At 40.0% G+C, this 19,643-nt stretch overlaps 1 protein-coding gene across 2 annotated transcripts; it reads left to right on the forward strand.

Moving 5' to 3' along the window:
• The first annotated feature begins 2,002 nt into the window (after positions 1-2,002).
• Positions 2,003-16,202, forward strand: LOC111150697 (claudin 1). Of its 2 annotated transcripts, XM_022508244.1 has the most exons (4): positions 2,003-2,448; positions 11,074-11,238; positions 13,444-13,528; positions 15,657-16,202. In XM_022508244.1, exons 1-4 carry the CDS (start codon positions 2,226-2,228, stop codon positions 15,817-15,819), a joined length of 636 nt encoding a protein of 211 aa, XP_022363952.1. In that variant the 5' UTR covers positions 2,003-2,225; the 3' UTR covers positions 15,820-16,202. The 2 variants fall into 2 exon arrangements, with proteins under 2 accessions (XP_022363952.1, XP_022363958.1); XM_022508250.1 differs by lacking the exon at positions 13,444-13,528 and having other exon boundaries at positions 2,226-2,448; positions 15,657-15,890.
• Positions 16,203-19,643: the final 3,441 nt, after the last annotated feature.

Here is a 19,643-nt window from a genome sequence, read left to right on the forward strand (position 1 = left end):
ATTTTAATTCTGAATTGACTGGAACAACACCACCACCAAAATATTATGACTCACATGGTAGTGCTCTAGCCCTATAGCAAATTCTGAGAAACTCTTTTGAGCTAAATATTCCTGAGGAATAGACAAATCAAACGTGAATGATACCCCCTCACCCACACCCACAGGTACTCACAGAACATCCAACTGGACCTAGAAAGAATTACTAACTTCAGGTTCAGACTCTGGGGACTCAACCTGGATTTGGTCCTATCCTTCAAAGCTGACTGGGAGAATTTCTGGGGTCAGAATAATTGTTTTAATCTGGCTTACTCTGAATGAAGCCTCTTCATCTGGCTCATGTATTCCCTCTTCATTGCTAGTCCCCAAATTCCCATGCGGATCTGTCCTTTGGTCCTTTGGACTTAAACCTTCCAACGCTATCTGGAGATAGCCAGGTGGAAATGAGATTGGTAGGGTGTTAAGGTTTTTTGAGGGGGAGGGTTGTTACTTTTATATAGATTTTACTTTAAGGGCAGCTTTGGGTTCACAGCAAAGTTGAACAAAAGGTACAGAGATTCTCATGCACCACCTGCCCTCCCCCCAACACACACACACATGCATAGCCCACCTGGCCTTTCTCCATCAGCATCTCCCAGGTGTAAGTTTGTTTTTCTTTTTCTTTTTTTCTTTTTTTTTTTTTGTTCCCTTCACTCATGCTCCAAACTTTTTTTTTTTTCAGTTTCTTCCTTGTTACAAATGGACAGTTTTCATAGTAAATATGAGAACATATCTTGTTTTCTCCTGAGCATGTTTATTCTGCCTCCGATGGGCTTCTATCTTTACTAAAATCATAGAAGCTTCTCCTCCCATCACACTCAAACCACACACAAAAAGCAGTTGGGAAAACATTTCAATTATTCCAAACCACAAGTTCACTTCTGAGTAACGACAAAGAAGGAAGCTTTAGAAACCCATGAAGGGAAACTACAGACTCAGACTAAAACCTGAGGGGGTGGCCCCAGCCAGTGCCTGCAAAACGTGGAACCAGGATGCTGACTTCCTAAATCCCAGCCCAGTTCTCTTTTCTCTGGAGCAAGACTTTTTAGATGCTCTCACATTTGATGAATGGTTGTCTGATAATTCGTTAATAAAACACCCTCTGGACATGGAGTGTGCCCATTGGCCAAATCCCTCTGAGAAGTAATCACTGCTCTGAGACAAAAGAGGCTAGTGTGAGTGAGTGTGTGTGTGTGTGTGTGTGTGTGTGTGTGTGTGTGTAGGGGTGGGTAGGTGGGTTGCATTTGTATAAAAGATGATCATAGAGCAAGGGTATATATTCAGGTCAGTTTGAGATGTAGTGGAAAGCAGAGTAGTCCGAGAACCAAGTACAGATGTGCTACTAACTTGCTGTATGATCTTATGAAAACCCTGTTTCCCTCTCTGAGTCTCAGTTTCCTGATCTATAAAGTACAAAGATTTCTTCCAAGCAGCGCAGAAATACACGATTCTAGGAGAGACCATGAAAGGAAGAAGGGGACAGAAGGAGGAAAGAGATCAACAAAAGGAAAAGAAGTGTGTGTGAGGGAGGGGGGGTATCTCGGGAATAGATAGAAAATGCCTTTTAATAAGAAAGTGAAATAAAGTTGCAAATGAACCCGTGGGTCTCCTGAGGCCTCTATTTTTCATCCTTCGGAATTTTTAGTGTTTCCACATTCAGTCATTTTAGATAAATGTATATTTAATGTATGGAAAGCTTGAGAAACCTCACAAGAAGAAAAAGAGGAAGAAAGGAAATGAGAGGTCCAGGACAGGAGCTCTCGGCAGATATGATCCTGCCCAGGGAGTCCCCACACCGCGGGCCGGCGGGACCTTCCTGCCCAAGACCCCTTGACCATCACCGGCTCCCGCTCCCCGCCGCTTTCCCAGTGAGCCGCTCTGAAACCGCCAGGGGGCGCTGCGCGGCAGCCGGCGGGTGGGGGGCGGAGCTGCTTTAAATCGCGGCGCCCAGAGGTTGGCGTCTCAGTTCCAGAGCCTGGGAACCGCGCAGCTTCTCGCCTCCCGACTCCAGCGCGGACCCAGACGGGACCTGGACTCAAAGCTTCTCCGGTGGCAGCTCAGGGAGCAGGGCTCTCCGCACTAACTTCTTCCGCGCGGCTCCGTCACTCCGGGCAGTCCCCGGTGCGCACCTGCCAACTCCGCCTTCTGCACCTGCCACCCCTGAGCCAGTGCGGGCACCCAAGCGAGCCATGGCCAACGCAGGGCTGCAGCTCTTAGGCTTCATCCTGGCCTTCCTGGGCTGGATCGGCTCCATTATCAGCACGGCACTGCCCCAGTGGAAGATTTACTCCTATGCCGGGGACAACATCGTGACGGCCCAGGCCATCTACGAGGGGCTGTGGATGTCCTGCGTGTCGCAGAGCACCGGGCAGATTCAGTGCAAAGTCTTCGACTCCTTGCTGAATCTGAACAGTGAGTGCTTTCCCCACCCCCGTCTCCAGGAACCTGAAACCCCAGCCCCCCAGTGGCTCCGCTTTGGAGTAGTGGCTACCGATTGATTCTGTGGTGTAATTACGTGGTTGTGAAACTTCAGTTGATCAAGTCTTCTGATCATGTGCTTTTATCGTGAGGAAGCGAGAAAGCTGTGGTTTGGGAAAAGAGAAGCCCTGGCCTCAGCTCTGTTTTTTCCTCTAAGTCGCCAGGTGACACTTTTCCACTAGGTGTGGTTTCATCTTAAATTCCCATGAAGTGAGGTGGAGATCGAGTGGGTGAAGGCCAACCTCCAACTTGAGCTCTTAAGTTTTTTTCTGGACATTGTAAAATTCTCTATAAACTGAAGAGTGGTGGGGTTTGGACAAGAAAACAGGTTGCTTTGAAAAGATTGGACCCTGGTAGCTTTTCTGGATTCTATAATTAATAGGTAATCCTAAAGTTTTAGGTAAATTGGGAGAGGGGCTGTTAAATATATCTTTACTCTGAGTTTTATAGTAAAAGTCACATTTCTATGCAGAATATCCCAACCTAGTGTCTACTACTAACACTTGAGCTTGAATCTTTTGATATATTTGCTTTTTAAGATCCAGTAAGTATGGGGAGGCTCCTTTGAATCCCCTCCTATGACCCCTTCAAGAAGCTTCTTGAGATTCCCCTGAAGGGTTTAGCTTTCAAGCCAGGAATCCGCAGAGGAGACAGATAGTGTAGTGTTATTTTGGAAAGTGAAGTTGGGTGGCAGGTGGAAAAGGGTGACAAGGAAGAAAAGTTCTAACTAAGCTCCCATCATAATACGAAGGAGAGTGAAGGCACTGGAGAAAATAAAGCAAGGAGACTCAGTTGCTGAAGGCAGAGCTCAGCCAGAGAGGAAGGTAGTGAGAGAAATGGTGGGTCTTCTCCAAGCTTCCATCTTCCTTAATTTCTGTGTAACGGAATGTCCGTTCTTCTGTCAAGCTGAAAAGAATTATGTAGACAGGGCTATTTCTAGGGATTATGGGAAGAAGGATGATAGGATGGCCTTTTTACTTCTTCTTTTTTTTTTTTTTTTTTAGGTACAGGGTTATGAGTGACTTTTTAGAAACTCTTTAAATTCCCACTTACTGAGGTCATAATAATTCATGGCCAGAGTACCTTCCTTGAGATACTATGTTAGTTGTCCTGCACGTTTGTCTGTCATGCCCTCCAACTAACTTGAAGAAAAGCTTCTTTAGTCTTTGGCTGGATAAACAAGACTGTCCACCAGCCCACCTCATGTGCTGAGGGTGAGCCATGTTGCCATTGCTCAAGCTTCCTTCAGCTGCCCCGTCCACCTCCGGCCTGTGGTTTGGTCAATACCCATCCAGCTTAGAGTTATTAAATCTGTTCTGAATCTGTTTAAACAGCTTTCACACCTGTGGGATTTGGTTCGTCAATGTGCATGGTGGTTTGAGCGTTTTCACTTCAACTTTTCAAAGCTCCCATATTAGGATCCCTTTATACCAAATATAAGAAGTATATGAAGCACACCCCTCCATATCATCATTGAATCTCCCCGTGAAAAGATAAATGTGTGTAAGGAAATGGAGTCAGGCATTTTGGGTGTCATGTCGAGGACTTGGCAGATGGAGGAGGTTTTAAAGGCAATTCCAGAAACATCTCTCATTCTTCTGACCAAAGCAGTTCATTTTCAGTATGTTTAAATAGGTTTCCTTTTACTTCCTTAGGTGACCAAATAGAATGCATGACCATATTGATCCATGTTGTAAATACTCCAACAGGCCATTGCTATACACAGTAATGTGTTAAAATGTTTTATTTTCATTTATTCCTGGTTAATATAGTTGTTACACTTTTTGAAGTGTAGTAGAAGAACTAAACCATACCCTTTTTCCCCATACAGATTTTAGAGATTTCTTCCCTCTGATTTTTTTTTTTTTAACTCCAGATCTGATTCCTCTTTTTGTTTTGGTTAAAACCAGGGTTTATTCAAGGTGGAGCTGAGGCCTTTCTCTCAAAACGGTTTCCCAGAAGAGGGAGCCTTGACTCATAGGTGCTCTCCCAATCTGCCAATGACTCCTTGGAGGCCTTTGAACAGAGCGCAGGGAACCTGTCTCCTTTTCTCTGCCTGGAATGTGGTCCTCACTCCCCTCTGATGTAGAGACCTGGGGTGGTGATTCATTGGCTGGTTTTGGTGCAGTTTTGTGATGTCTAGAAGAAAACTGGGTTATCCTGGATGTAAGTATCTTTCCTTGTAAAGGGTTGCATTCCAGGAAGTGCTTTTAGCTTCTAGCTTGGCTAGAAGTTTCCTGAGAGTGTATCTTGCTCTCTGCCAGTGGAGCCCACTTGGCATCTTAGGGTGGAGACACAGAAATTTATCAAGGTTTCTAACACTAGATGTGTTAAGAGCCCTTGATTCCTTGCTCTAACTAGTGTCAGCTATAAAAAGCACATGACGTTCATAAAATACCTAAAAGGTTATGGGTTATTTAAACCAATATAGGAAATGAGGTACGACAGAGCTCCTTTTAGGTGGTCCTTGCACAACAGTTTCTGAAAATGTAACCGAGAAACTTCCCTGGGGGGGGGCAAAATATTATACCGTGTGTTGTGGTTTTACTGTGGCTGAGACAACTTCATTGTCCATCCCAAGTATGCGATGTTGATTGACACTGAGGACTCCAGCAACCGAGAGCTGGCGCATACGGAGGGTGGCACCAGGTACAACGGCAGTAGACTTTTTCTGGATTAAACTACATCTTGCCTTCTGTTGATCCAGTTCTCAAGCTTTTGGCAAGCTTGTGCCTATTTTAGGTCCTTAGTTAATTGTTTCTTCTTGCTTGATTTTAATAGCTAAAGTTGTCTGAGGACTGGGCTGTTCTGGGAGGGTGCATTGTGGGCGGTGTGCAAGCAGAGGAGTAAGCATTTTGGAGGAATGTTGTAGGGAAAATCCAAGCACCAGACAAATGGAAGGTTAGGCTAGACTCTCTCTAAGTCTCATCTAACCTTGAGATTCTGTAATTTGTTTATAAGCTCCTCTAGCCTGTTCTACTTGCTTTGCATGAATCCACATGTGTGTAGGTGTACTTAATGAGTATTGGTTGTCAGTGAGGTTTCCCAGCACTCTCCCCATGATGTCAGGCTCAGTCAAAGAGACGAAATCACTGACTTGGATTTGAAAGTCTTGAAAGTCCTCAAAGCACAGGCAAAGAGGAAGGCACCCACTTACACGTCCCTAGACTGCATAATGCCTGCCACATACTAAGGGCATTCAAGAAGCCATTGGTGTTCGAATGGGAATTAGTTCCAACGCTTGGAATGATGGAACTAGAAAAAGAAAAATCCAAGTCTGAGGTCTTAAGTTCTCAATTCTCACCCTGGTTTTGCACTAACTAGCTATGTATATTATGGTGAGCCACTTGATTTTTCTGGGGTGAAGAGAAATAAAATAGAGCTTATTTTAGAAACCTTATAAAACAGTGCAGAGTAAGAGGAATGGGGAGATGAACCCACAGCTCACTCATCCACTCAATAAATGTAAGCCGGGCCCTGTTCTTGCTCCCAGGGATGCAGCTAAGATGATTTATAAGGTGTCAGTATTGATTCCTTCCAGTGTCAACATTCTTTGTTACTAATTGCCATGATGGAAGACAAAGAAGCAAGTGGCATAGTTTAAGTTTCCTTGATTGGAGTGATGAGTAAGTGGTAAAAGAGAAACATAAATTTAATCATGAAGCAGCTTCTCTAAGAAACAAGCAAAAAAGATAGCAAAACTACTAGGACATCCTGAAAAGTGGTAAGTCCTGCCTCATCCCGGACCCCTTCAGTTACTGACTAAGGTGGTGTATTGAGGTCATACCCATGGGCCAACAGCTTGTGCACCAAGAAAATAGAAATCCTAACAATGAGAACTCCTGAGAAACTTCAAAGTTGAGTCCAAGTGAAAAAGTCATGGGAATATGATCGTGTGACGGCCTGTGATGAGCTCACTGAACTGCAGAGAAGAGACTATGTTTGTTCTAATCACCCGATGGTCAGTTCATTTGCCTGTTTAATACTTATTAAGGAACCACTCATGTAGAGGGACTGCGTGAGGATGCAGGTTTAATTAAAATCAGTTTTGTTTGATACATACTATACAGGGTAATAATATAACTGTATGGCCAGTAAGTAGCATAAGCAACATCAGGTATTTATAGCAGATTCTGCTGCTTGTATATTTAGGCTTCTACCAACCTTTAGAAAAAAAAAATTGATGTACTTGTCTGTGCTTGTCTTTCCACACTTAGTTGATTAACCCAACTGTAGTAGATCAGTAACTTCTCACTCATTTCTTGTCTTGTAAGTAGAGATCTTTGTAAGTATTTTTTCAAATTATACTTTCAGGTTGAAAGTGGTGAGAACTCCTTAGGGGGTCTTTAATCTCAAGATTATCGGTCTAGCTAAATGTAATTAAAAGACTGCCTCCTCTCTCTTCTGCTGAATAATGATGGGAGACAATAGTGGAACTTTTTGAATGTTTGCAAACGATTTTCTCCACAGACAACTTTAGTCAGTGATGATAATTTTGTAGCGGCATCTCTAAATTTACAGGGCCAGGAAAGGATCATATTTGCTTCTAGAGTTGATCCAATTAGACTAGCTCAGAGTTAATAATTCAAGGCTCTCCTGTATCTCTCTGGTCCAAAATGTTATTGTGTAGCTTTCAAATATTTCTCAACTTCTCTACCCTGCTCATCATCATTCCAATAGGAGAAAAACTTCATCTTGGAAGCTCATTCAAAGCAGAATTTTAAGATTTTGAAAATTAAAAGAAAATAATCAAGTTAAGCAAAAAAGTATGATTTTTTTCCTCCTTGTATAAGTTTCTGGCTTTTAATGATTGAAACTAAGTTTGGCTTTATATAGCAAAATTTTGTTATCTCCAGGTTCACTAGGGAGGCATTTCTCAGTAGTATATCAAAGATTAAGCTAACCATAGGAGAGTAAGTATTTTTCCCTATAGTATTAGTGCAGTTTTGAAAAATTAAAGACATGTGCTAATTTGAGATAATTGAAAACAGGTTGAATAACCCATGTAGCCTGTCAGGTTTTGTTCTTAGTGTTTTGGATTGAAAAATATCTGGTCCAAGACATCAAGGAGCTCACAATTACATATTTTAGATCTTTGACTTAAAAGGCTTCCATAATACCTTAATTTGAAGGATTCATCTGGTTCCAGCTTAAAACTGTGCAATTTAGATTCTATCTCCACATAAAACCGTCATAACTTGTAACACAACACTTGCTTACTGTGACTTTGTAATCCATTGTTAAATATTCCTGACTAGTGAGTTTTCATGTTGTTATGATTCTCACCCTGTTTTGTTTTTGTTTTTGTTTTTGTTTTCTTAACATCCTCCCCACCCCTACATATCACTATAGTTCAGAATTCATCCAACTGTCTCCAGTGGAGCAAGATGAGATTTTTGTGTTTGATGCCCATCCAGTAGCATAAAAAACAAAGAAATTTTTAAGTCAAAGGATGTCAAGATATAGATGAGAAATACTGCTTTGCAAAATAATGCTCTTGCTTGGGGCACCTGGGTGGCTCAGTCGGTGAAGCAGCTGCCTTTGGCTTGAGTCATGATCCCAGCATCCTGGGATCAAGCCCCGAATTGGGCTCCTTGCTCTAGCGGAGCTTCTTTCTCTGCCTGCTACTCACCCCGCTTGTGCGCTCTTTCTCTCTGACAAATAAATAAACAAAATCTTAAAAAAAATGCTCTTGCTTTATCATATTTTTAAAAATGAAGCATGATCCCCTGCTTTAGATGACTTATATGATTATATGACTCCCCCCCCATTTCCTCCATTATTTTTTGTGCATTACACAAATAAGTCATCATTCTATAAAGAAAACATAGGGTTTTGTTAGTGAACAAAACAAAATATCTGCTTCGTTCCCCCTTAGAGACTTTGTGAACAAGGTGGGAAGAATAAAATCAGTATGGTATGAATCATGTGTGCTTTCCTGGAGAACGTGAAGGGGAAAAAATCAGAGATGAAAACTTGAATGTTAGATCATTCCAGGTGAGCACAGATGGAGCCCTGGAGTGGTTTATCTGTGTGTGCTCCCTGCCTGGGTGGTTTTGTGCAAGTCTGACTCATGGGACTGAGAGGCCCCATAGACTCCTCGTGAAGAATACCTTGTGATCCGTGTGCTCAGACCTGCTGGGCTGGTGGCCGGCTGTTTTTACATGAAGTGCAGATCAGAATGATTATTATAGGAGCTGGATCGGGTTGGGGCTCTTACAACTCAAACAAAGTGGAAAACTTGGAGACAGAGATCAGAGATTAACAATAAAGGTGATTAATAAAGGTTGGAAAACAGTGTTTATGAGAAAAACAAAAGAAGTGGCTGAGAGATGTGGAAGGCTATGTGTATTTGAAGGGTTAGCATAGGAAGAATATTTACTAATGGGTCTCTCTCTGCTGAAGGTAAAAATCTTGCTACCCATTCTTTAAAACCCTACAAGGACTTCTGATTACACTTAGAGTAAATGCTGAACACCTTACTCTAGCTCTCTAGCTTGCAAAGCCCTGTAGGATCTAAGCTTTCTGAGCACCACACTAAATGCACCTCATTTTGTCATATTCTGTCACCTTCCAGTAGAGTGACCAGATGTCCCATTTGTCCAGGATTCAGGTCCTTCTTAGGAGGCAGGACCTGTAGTTTTAAAACCGAGACAGTGCCAGGCAAACAGACGGCAGTTCAGCCTATCCTCCTGGCATGTAGATTATTTTTGTGATTTTTAGTATTTCTCCTTCCAGCATTCTTTAGCCTGAAATGCCTTTCTTCTGAGGGATATTTAGGACCAAATCTGAGATGTGTGTTGTGTATTAGAATTTCGTTATTTTACTTTCCAATTTCGTGTCACGTAATGATTGTCTTGGCAAAAACTCTTAGTAAATGAGAAGACAGGGCACGCCATAACGGTGGATTCCTTGGTACTTTCCTCTTCTTGCCACAGGATTGTTTGTGATCCAAGGAAGAAGTTTTATGCTAATCTTATAAACAGCTTCAGTTCCTGGGAAACCCACGGTGCATGGAACATGTGTTTTGATTCAGCAGTTTTTACACTCCCCAGGAATCTTATGAGAAGTGTGTGGGTAGGGTGCATGTGTGCCCCACATGTTTACAAGGAGCTGGATATGTGAGGGGAGTGTCTCCATTTTGCTGTTTACTTAAATCAAGTAAAAATGTATCTTGGCTTCCCAAATATCTCTCAAATACAGTAAAAAAAATACTTTTGATTCCTCTTAGAGGTTATTGTGATTTTAGCAGAGATTGCTTGGTTATGGCAAGGATATAAATATTAACAAATTAAAATAGAATGTCTTAGAAATCTCTAGAGCTAATAATGATTGGTAATGTAAGTTTGCAACCCTGAATGTCGTAAGACTGAGTTTAGATATCAATTTAATTGGGAAATACAGAACCTTGCCACCAAGTTGACCACTTTTGAAGACCATCAGGAAGTAAATTGTTCCAACTTCCTGGTTAGAGATATCATCATTCACACTTTACATAATAGAAACATGGTCCCAAAGAATAATAAGTAGCTTACCCAAGATAGCATGGTTTGTTACAATGTAAATACCGTTTATACATGGAAAAATAATTGCCACCTGTAAACACTGTCAGTAGGATAATGATCTTTACCAGAAGGAGGAAATAAATCTAGAATTAATCAAACTCATTTACTAGAGGAGTTTCAGCTCATTTTTTTTTAAATCTGTGCCTTTATACCACAATGATAGCATCATGTGTTTATTCTTTATTAAACATACTGGCATAATCTCCCAAAGCTGACTATATCATGATTTAGTACCCCAATGACAATAACAGGAAAGCAGAAAATTAGTGTAATCTTGAGAAATACTACATTAAATTATTGTCTGCTATTTTACAATATGACAGTTTAATAGTTTTGAACATTGGTGATATCTCTGAATATGAAACTGCCATGTTCCAAAGTAACATCTCAAAGGTTATTTTGTTTTTGTTCTAAGAAAATGGCATTTATATCCCCCACCCCCAGGCCACTCACTGGAGACGCAGATGTTACTTATCCAGCCATGACAATCTTTGAGAAATTCATTACTTATCTTCCAAATTCACCTGTTTTGTTTTTATTTTCTGAGGCTTGACGACTGGAGTATAAAGCTGTTGACTATTACCAAAGTATATTGTAAGCCATTTTAATTATAAATGGTTTAACATTAAGGATAATACATAGGATTGTTGTTTCAGAATTAAAATACTGTGTTAGTGAGGATTAAAGATGTATTAGTTCTGCTAAACCTATTCAACCAGATCATTAATTATTTTTCCAGAGGATTTGAAGTTCATATTAAAAACATAAAACGTGAGAGCTGGAGGCTTCTCATTCATCAGCCAGCCAGGCGTTTGTTTCTCTGGAGTGGAAATTGTGTTGGTTACCTGCGGAAACATCATTGGAGCTGGGGTCTTGTGACTCCTAGTTCATTTTTATCTTTTCCTTACATGATTGAAATATACATGGCCTTCAATCACTCTTCTCTGGTTGCCCTAGGCACGATTTTTACATGTTCTAAAATGTTTCCCACCAGGTACATTGCAAGCCACCCGCGCTTTGATGGTGATTGGCATCCTGCTGGGACTGATAGCCATCTTTGTGGCCACAATTGGCATGAAGTGTATGAAGTGCTTGGAAGACGATGAGGTGCAGAAGATGCGGATGGCTGTCATTGGGGGCGTGATCTTTCTTATTGCAGGTAAGAGAGGCCCTGCCCCCTTCACCTTACTAATCGGTCTCTGGCATGGGTAAAGACCTAGGTTTGAGTTTCCTTACATTTTATTGGATGCATTGCCCTTGGATTGATTTTTTTCAGTTCCTTTAAAATCTTGAAGACATAGAAACCTTGTCTAGTTGACTTGTACATTCTCAAATAGGACCAAATGAAAATCTGAGATCTGTGCTCACGGTGAGCAGCTCTGTTCATTGAGGTTCCGGGTGCCAACTAATTTGCTAGAACCAATCTCCCAGGTGAAGAGGGATATTTTCTATTTAGCAAGCATTAAGGAACGATTCTATAAAATTCAGAAAATTTCTGGAGTGTCTCCATGAACATTATGTGGCAAAGATGGGGAGTTATGACAGAGAATGTGAAGAATGTGTGAATCACACAGGTCTACGAGGAGTGGATGGATTCAGGATTCTTGGAGAAAGATGAGGACAGCCTTCCAGATAGGCAGATCTGATTCCAGAATAAACGGGTGTACTATAGACAAGTGAAGTGACGGCCAGTTGGAGTGGAGGTAGAGACTGGAATAGTAGGAGGTTAGGTTAGATGAGTTAAGAAAGAGAAAACCTTGATAAAGGAATGAAGTTATATTTTCCATAGAAAATACGTATGTGTTTGTGTTTTATTCAAGTGTTGATTGAGGAGTTACATATGTGACCTTTGAAAAATGAGTATCAGGAAAAGACATGGATAGTTCCATTATAAAACCCTAAAATAAGGATTATCTTAAATAAGATAGTATTATGTGTGCAGATAAAAATGGTATGTGTGCAAATACATAAAATAATAGAGTTTACATTATATAAACATATATACAGTATATTTTATATACAGTCTATTGTTTTTGAAAATGAGATCAGTGATATAATCGACCATTAGGAAGAGCTAGAATTAGAATTTTTTTTCTCATTTTCTCTTTGGAAAAAGACTTTTTAGGAGCCTTTATCCCAGCATTGTATGTGGATTTAACCAATAATGAAGGAAGAGTGCCTGTGGCTTTGCTAAAGATTTGGTTAAAGGGATCAGTCTTTCCGTTTTTTCAAATTAGCTCTTGCCAGAAAAAGTATGAATAGCATTTCATTCCCAATGGTTTGATCCCAAAGGCTGTAAATAAACATATGGCATAGCGCCCTTCCTTTGCTTCCCTGCTTGTAACTCCCATAAGTGACTACAGCACCCCAACTTCTGTTTTAGGGACTTCCTACAGAGTAAGGGTGGCAAGTTCCAGAATATTCTCATGGTGTATCTAAGCAGCCCAAAGCAGTAGTGTTTTCTGTCAAGTATTAGAGGCAATTAGATTGGACTGGGTTTTTTTTGCGGGGGGGGGGTGGAGAGGGAGTAGCATGGAAATATTTAATCTATTTATATTGATGGTTTTGTATAATTACTATATGAAGCAGTTATTTAGTTTCCTTGGATAAGAAATATTGAGATATTTTTATACTTCTTATAAATGATAGAAGTAATTATGTTGACTAAGTAGTTTCCTGGGTATTACTGAAATACGAAATGCATGGGAAATTGAGAGGATGCTGTATAAACTGCTCTGATGTGATACCTCAGCAAATCTCCAGGCAGTACCTGGCATGTCTGGCCAGCGGGGCAGTAGGATTTGGGTGGTCTGGTCCATACTGAGACAGCTCATGCTCCTCCCTGCTATCTAGGTGTTTACTTTCCTTTTGCTTCTGCAGAACTGTAAATTTTGAATTTTGGTCAGGAAAAATGTAGATGGGTTTTCACCCTCCCTTTTGCAAGTGACTCTGTGTATACTAATAAGGACTTTGGTCTTATCAAAAGTAGTTTAGTATACTAATGTGTAACAATATCTTTGAAGGAGCTCTTAACTGACATCAGCCTGTTGAACTGTTTTGAAAAAAGCATTATAATTGTCCATGACTTTGGACTGTAAGTGAATTAGGTGACATCACGAGTATAAACTATGCCCTACTTCAGCCTAATATTTTTGTCTGTCTTAAGAGAGTATTTGGAATAAATCATGTCCGAATCTCTAATCTCCCTAAGTGAAAATTATCTAAATAAAAACTGACTAAATTAAAAATGTCAGCACTATTGATGAGTTTTAATTCTTGTAAAATGCTTATAAATTTCATGGGCTGTATATTTATGCTCATTGATTCATAGTGACTAACAGTATTTTGTTTTTAATTTCTGTAGGTCTGGCTGTTTTAGTTGCCACAGCATGGTATGGCAATAGAATTGTTCAAGAATTTTATGACCCCATGACCCCGGTCAATGCCAGGTAATGCTATTCATGTGTAAAATAGTTTGCTCTCTTAGAAAATACCCTGTTTAGGGGCGCCTGGGTGGCTCAGTGGGTTAAGGCCTCTGCCTTAGGCTCAGGTCATGATCTCAGGGTCCTGGGATCGAGCCCCACTTCGGGCTCTCTGCTCAGCAGGGAGCCTGCTTCTCCTTCTCCCTCTGCCTGCCTCTCTGCCTGCTTTTGATCTCTCTCTGTCAAATAAATAAATAAAATCTTTAAAAAAGAAAAAAAGAAAGAAAATACCCTGTTTATCTCCTACAAAGTCCAGCCAGTGCCATAACTTCTCAGATTTGCTTTCTGGAATTTTGTGAAATTTTAGTCAAACTTGAAAATAATCTGAAAGTCCTGTGACTCATGTTAAAATGAGCTTGGTAATTGCTTTAACAGCTTATATCTATGACAAAATGCACTTAGAAGTAGTAAATTTCCAAGCTCTGTACTTTCCAACTGTATACTGGACCTTTTTTCTGGTTCATTTTTTTTAAATATCAATAAAGATGTTAACATATTTAAAATTTCCTTTTTGTGGTATGTCCCAATACTTCCAACACTTAATTAAGTGATTTTTTTTTATAACTTAACAACATGGTTTATGATTGTTTGAAAAAGATAGTACTATTATAGAGGTTAATGAATAATACTTCATTCCCAATAGTTTAATTTTATGTAGGAAAACAAAATTTAACTTATTTATGAAAAAATACATTGAAATGCCACTTTCAAATTTTATGTTCCATCACAGCTATAAAATTGGCTTTGCAAAAGTCATTTTTATTTAAATTGTGATTTGTGGAAGTAAAAGAGCTGATTCTGGGCTCTCCTGTAACAACACTCCTTGATCAGGGCCAAGGCTCTTTGTGTCACTGTGTTCACATCATTAAAGCCTAATGACTTCATTAAGAGTCAGAATGTTCAGGCAGAATTATTATTGGTTGCGTGCTAGGATGGATGGATGCAGAATCCCTGTGGTTAGAGAGAGAAGGTGTGCTTCTCTTTATATAATCACCTACACTGGAGAACGTATACTGGAGTGATCGTGATCGCGGTGGAGCCTTAGATCTGTAAGGCTTACAGTATAGGAACTGAAACTGCAAATGCTCAATAGGCTAAATTTTTACCAGTAATGTATGTGAAAGCACTTTATAAATTGCTTGGCACTGTCCATGTGTTATTTACATTGTCTCCCATGATCCTGAAAGCAGTCCAGTGAGGGAGAAGGGATTGTCATGCCTTAAAAGAAGCAGAAATTGGGGCGGCTGGTGGCTCAGTGGGTTAAAGCCTCTGCCTTCAGCTCAGGTCATGATCTCAGGGTCCTGGGATCAGCAGGGAGCCTGCCTCCCCAACTCTCTCTGCCTGCCTCTCTGCCTACTTGTGATTTCTGTCTGTCAAATAAATAGATAAAATCTTTAAAAAAAAAAAACAACAACAACAGAGAGAGAGAAGCAGAAATTTAAGGTTGGGAGGTGAAGTTACTAGCCAAGAGTGTAGCATTAGAGAGTTTGCATCGGGACTCAAGGCCAGGCCTGCTCTGCCCTACCATCTTGCCATCATTCACAGAGTCTCTCCGCAGGAGGCCAGCTCCATGCACCCACCTATATCAGCTAAATCCAGAATGGTCTATGGATTGCTTAGAAGTCTTTTTTGTGATTTCTGATCTCAGTGTATAGAGATACCTCGGATCAACTATTGAAAATTTCATTGGTCTCCATCACTTGCCAGCAATTTCTTTATAGGATATGGTTGCTACTTGGCAATAGCATAATTGTAAAGTTTTAGCCTGGGAATCATGGTCCAAACTCGACTTCTAAAATACATAAACACACTTCACAAGTCTCCTACATGTGATGAAGTCTTAGGATATATTTGTGTGATTACCCTGGTGTTGCAGACCATATTGCCTGAGCTATATTGCAGGGCGCCTACAACTGCCATGTGAACATTCTGGTGTGTCCATATTCATGAACCTTAGAGTACCTCTCCCAGGGGACTATGGAGGATTTTTTCCCAGTGGGAAAAAGTATAATGACTATGATGTTGATTTCCTTCCTTAATTATATTACAAAATTCCCAATGATTCATTGACTAAAGTAATGCACTGTCTTTTCAGGTATGAATTTGGTCAGGCTCTCTTTACTGGCTGGGCTGCTGCCTCTCTCTGCCTTCTGGGAGGTGCCCTACTTTGCTGCTCCTGTCCCCGAAAAACAACATCTTACCCAACACCGCGGCCCTATCCAAAACCTGCACCTTCCAGTGGGAAAGACTATGTGTGACACAGAAGCAAAAGGAGACAGCAGCTGTTGAAACAAATAGAAAGTGGACATTGAAATACTGTCATTGACATTAGGACTTTAGACTTTTGACTATTGTAGTATGAACTACGGTATTGCAAAAAAGAACAACAAATGCAAAAACAAAAAAAAGTTATTTTTTTAAAATACGCATTGCTAAAAATGGCTTAGTTTTATTTTATCTCCTTTCCTCAATGCAGGAGGGAAGCCTTTTCCATTTTTATACTGCTTCCCACTGAGTAATCATCTCAAATGTGGGGAAGGGGAGCTCCTTAAATATATATAGATATGTACATATACATGTTTTTCTATTAAAAGTTAGATAGCAAAAACTCTTATTATGTTGGTACCAGTATGCTTAAAATATATCTAAAAAAAGAAAAATATATTTAATTCTATATTGATTTAAAAAGCAGTTTATCTGGTATATTTTTCTTTTTCTATATGGATACATATATAATAGGTGAAATATTATTTTCTCTCTTTCATCAGCTTTTAGCATCTTTGACAAAAGACCTAACCTGCTTTACTAAGTATGGATTTTTTTACTTCCTAACATGTGGCTTTTCATGTGCTTCTTTTATATTATTTTTAATTATGATCTCATAGCATGTGCTTTCATCATCCTTCATGCCTTTTTTTTTTTTTTTATGAGGTTGAGCTTAAATCTTGAATCTGATAACACATTTCATAAGCCTACAATATAATTCTGAGAGTCAGGAAGAATCTCTTGCAGATCAGAACTTTGGGAGCATGTCTTTCTGCAAGACCAAGATGATATGTTCCTGTTGACCTTCCACACGATTTCTGTACTCTGACCTACAGTGCTCTTGTTTGCTTTGAAAATATTTGTCTGATTCAGTTGCTGTGTGCTGCTTTCCCAAGTGTTGTAACACAATTTTATTGATTGAATTTTTAAGCTACTTATTCACAGTTGTGTATGCCCTCAAACTATCTTTTTCTCCCCCACCCACCTCAACTGTATTGTTTTCTCCGATGTATTTATCATGTAGTTTACCCCTTTCTAGAGAGAAAATGGCTCATCTGTTTGGTCTGAATGAAGTATTAGACTTCCTGTAGTGATAATCTGATGACAGATATTCTCTCTCTAACTGTAAGCAAGTCACTTAGTCTTTCTCCTCTTTTCCCATCTGTCAAATTGAGATAATGACACTTAACCAGCTGGTAGAGGCGGTGTGAGTATTAATTAGTTGATGTTATGCTCATTCTTTGAACATGAACCATGCTTAAGTAGTGTTTTTATTTGCTCAGTTGGCGGTTAAGTCACAGAATCAAACCTATGCACACATTTTTATATCGGTTGGCACCTTCCTTTCTTCATTGGCCCATCTCCTTTCTATGAACGGTGTCTAGCATGCTTTTGGTTCTCCGTTCCATTTTAACAATTGCTCTTAGTTTTCCTGACTGAGAAATTGCTACTTCACTCGATGATGTAATGGAAAGGTGTTGGCTTTGGTGACTGGAGACCTGATCTGAGTCTTGGTGCTATCAATTACTGTTTGAGTTTCAGCAAGGCACTTGGCTGCCCTAGATTCAGTGCCTCATCTGTAAAAAGGAGATTGTAATTCTTGACTTGCCTACCTCACAGGGCTGTTGTGGGGATCCAGTAAGATGGGATACATGTAAGTGTGGTTTTAAAAGGTAAAGAAAAAAAAATGTATACTGTTCTGGGGAAAGAATTAAGGATTTAAGTGAATTGGTTTAGGATTGCTTTTCAAATCCCTGGAAGGAGAGAAATTCTAAGAAATGGTTTTCTTGCCTTAATCTCTCATGTGATGAGACACTGAAGTGAAATTCGCCTTCTAAATGAAAAAGATTCTAAGGAAGTCTTAGTTTCTTCAGTGGGTGTGGCCTGATGCTTTTTATGGCTAAGCTTTTCTCCTTTCAGTAATGCAGACCTTACACTTAGAATGTAGATGTGTAAGCATCAGCAAAGCCAAGGTACAGAAGACTTTTTTGAATTAAAATAATTTGCAAGAGTATACAAGGTGAGTTTCTATTAAGTGATGCTATCAGAGGTGTTGCTTTAGCTGGCAGGGAGCACTGCTCAAATAGGTAGTTTGGGAATGGTAATTCATAGTGAAACCACATCAGGGGAGTTATCCAAAGGACTGCATCATATGAAGGTATGAATCCATAAAGTTTAGTATGTCTTCCAAACCTGAAACTCTATGTTCTTAGAAGGTATAATTCAAAGAGTCTTCGCTACATACAAAGGTTCTAATGATGTCTGAGTGTAAATGCATGGTGGTTACTGGTTGCTAAACTCTACAGAGAAATTGATAGTCCAAAATGGCCAACAGAATTGGTACACCAGAATTCATCCAATTTTGATATTTTTGTATTCTGCTTCTGTGCCTGGAAACAGACAAATAGATATTTTGGAGTTTTGTAATGGGAATTTGTATAAAGCATTTACTCTTTTTCAATAAATTGTGTTTTTTAAATAAAAAAAAATAAACCCTTAGCTTGTTTTTCTAATTATTTATTTCAAGATCACCATGCTTGAAAGCTGCTGTGGTTTGGGATAGGATCTGACTCACTTTATGAACCTGGGAATGCACTATTGTGCTTCTGGGCCATCTATCAAGTAACTGAGTAACTCTGCCCACTTGAATGTCCTATTTCTCTCAAACTGAGTTTCTTCCTCATCAAGGCTGGTGGTGATAGAAGAGAATGCCAAGAGAAGTTGCTTTATTTTCCTCATCCACGAACAGGGGATATGCTACAAATGATGACTAAATGGTAAAAGAGCCAACTGGAAAGTATTGTCCAACCTTAAGGAGGGTGTGTTCCTCAGAAGATAGAAGAGTGACAGACGGTAGGCTAGAAATCCATTATTATTTTGGTAAAGGTTATTATCAAAACTACATCCAAGGAAAGCAAGTGATGAAACACATTCACTCATTATCTGAAAATATCATTAATTGATAAACCCTTAATTGTAGCCTCTCCCTGGGCAATTTTCATATTAAAGAGATAGGCTTGTCAACAAATGATTATGGCTCTGTGTGGAATTTCAGACATCAGCAGGTTGTGTGAGAGACAAAGGTCAGTTTGACCTGAACTAATTAAGCATATGCATCAGAATCCCCCTGTTTCTGCAGAATTTAAGTCTCTAGGGGTGGGGTCCAGGCCCATGACATTTGAGAGGAAATAAAATGCCTAAGTGCTCCTGACAAGAACTCATAAGAGAAAAGCCTAGATTGTAAATCATACCAAGTAGGCACACACTTTCATGTGAGCTCATCCTTATTGGATGCCATTATTCTACAAACCATGCTGTTCCCCTTTCCTCATGTAGGACTTCTATGTGGATGTGTGCCCCAGTTCAGGGAAAACTCCATGCCATTTTTATATTTCCCATCTTCAAGCTTGTGGCTAATCCTAATAAAATCTGGTAGTGAATTCTTTCCCTTCTTTTTGCATGTAGCAGAGGGGTAAGATTTCCTAGTACCCTTCTCTCCCACCCCAGACACATTCCATGTGCCCCCAACTTGCCCTAAAATCTCTACACTTAGCTGATGCCATGGAAACTGACAGAAGTCCCTACAGACTCTAGGGTGGTGTGGGGACAGCTTGTTGAGTCCAAAAATAATCAAAAACATTCTCAATGCTCTGAGCTTCTGCAAACCTCATCCATTTTGTATACTCGACTTCCATTGGCAGGTTTTTCCAACATGGCCAGTATTGGCAATTGGACATGAGATAGGAATTCATTCATTTAATATTTACTAAACATCTATGATAGGCCCAGTGCCATAAAATGTAGACAAGGATAAATG

Source organism: Enhydra lutris, unplaced genomic scaffold, assembly GCF_002288905.1.
Source record: "Enhydra lutris kenyoni isolate GAN:26980312 unplaced genomic scaffold, ASM228890v2 scaffoldscaffold2, whole genome shotgun sequence".
NCBI lineage: Eukaryota > Metazoa > Chordata > Mammalia > Carnivora > Mustelidae > Enhydra > Enhydra lutris.

Bases quoted from the DNA above. Each gene is read 5' to 3' on its own strand.
- LOC111150697 (XM_022508244.1), top strand. From the start codon at position 2,226: ATGGCCAACGCAGGGCTGCAGCTCTTAGGCTTCATCCTGGCCTTCCTG. The intron at 11,239-13,443 runs GTAAGAGAGGCC...TAATTTCTGTAG, and splicing joins CGTGATCTTTCTTATTGCAG to GTCTGGCTGTTTTAGTTGCC. The intron at 13,529-15,656 runs GTAATGCTATTC...CTGTCTTTTCAG, and splicing joins ATGACCCCGGTCAATGCCAG to GTATGAATTTGGTCAGGCTC.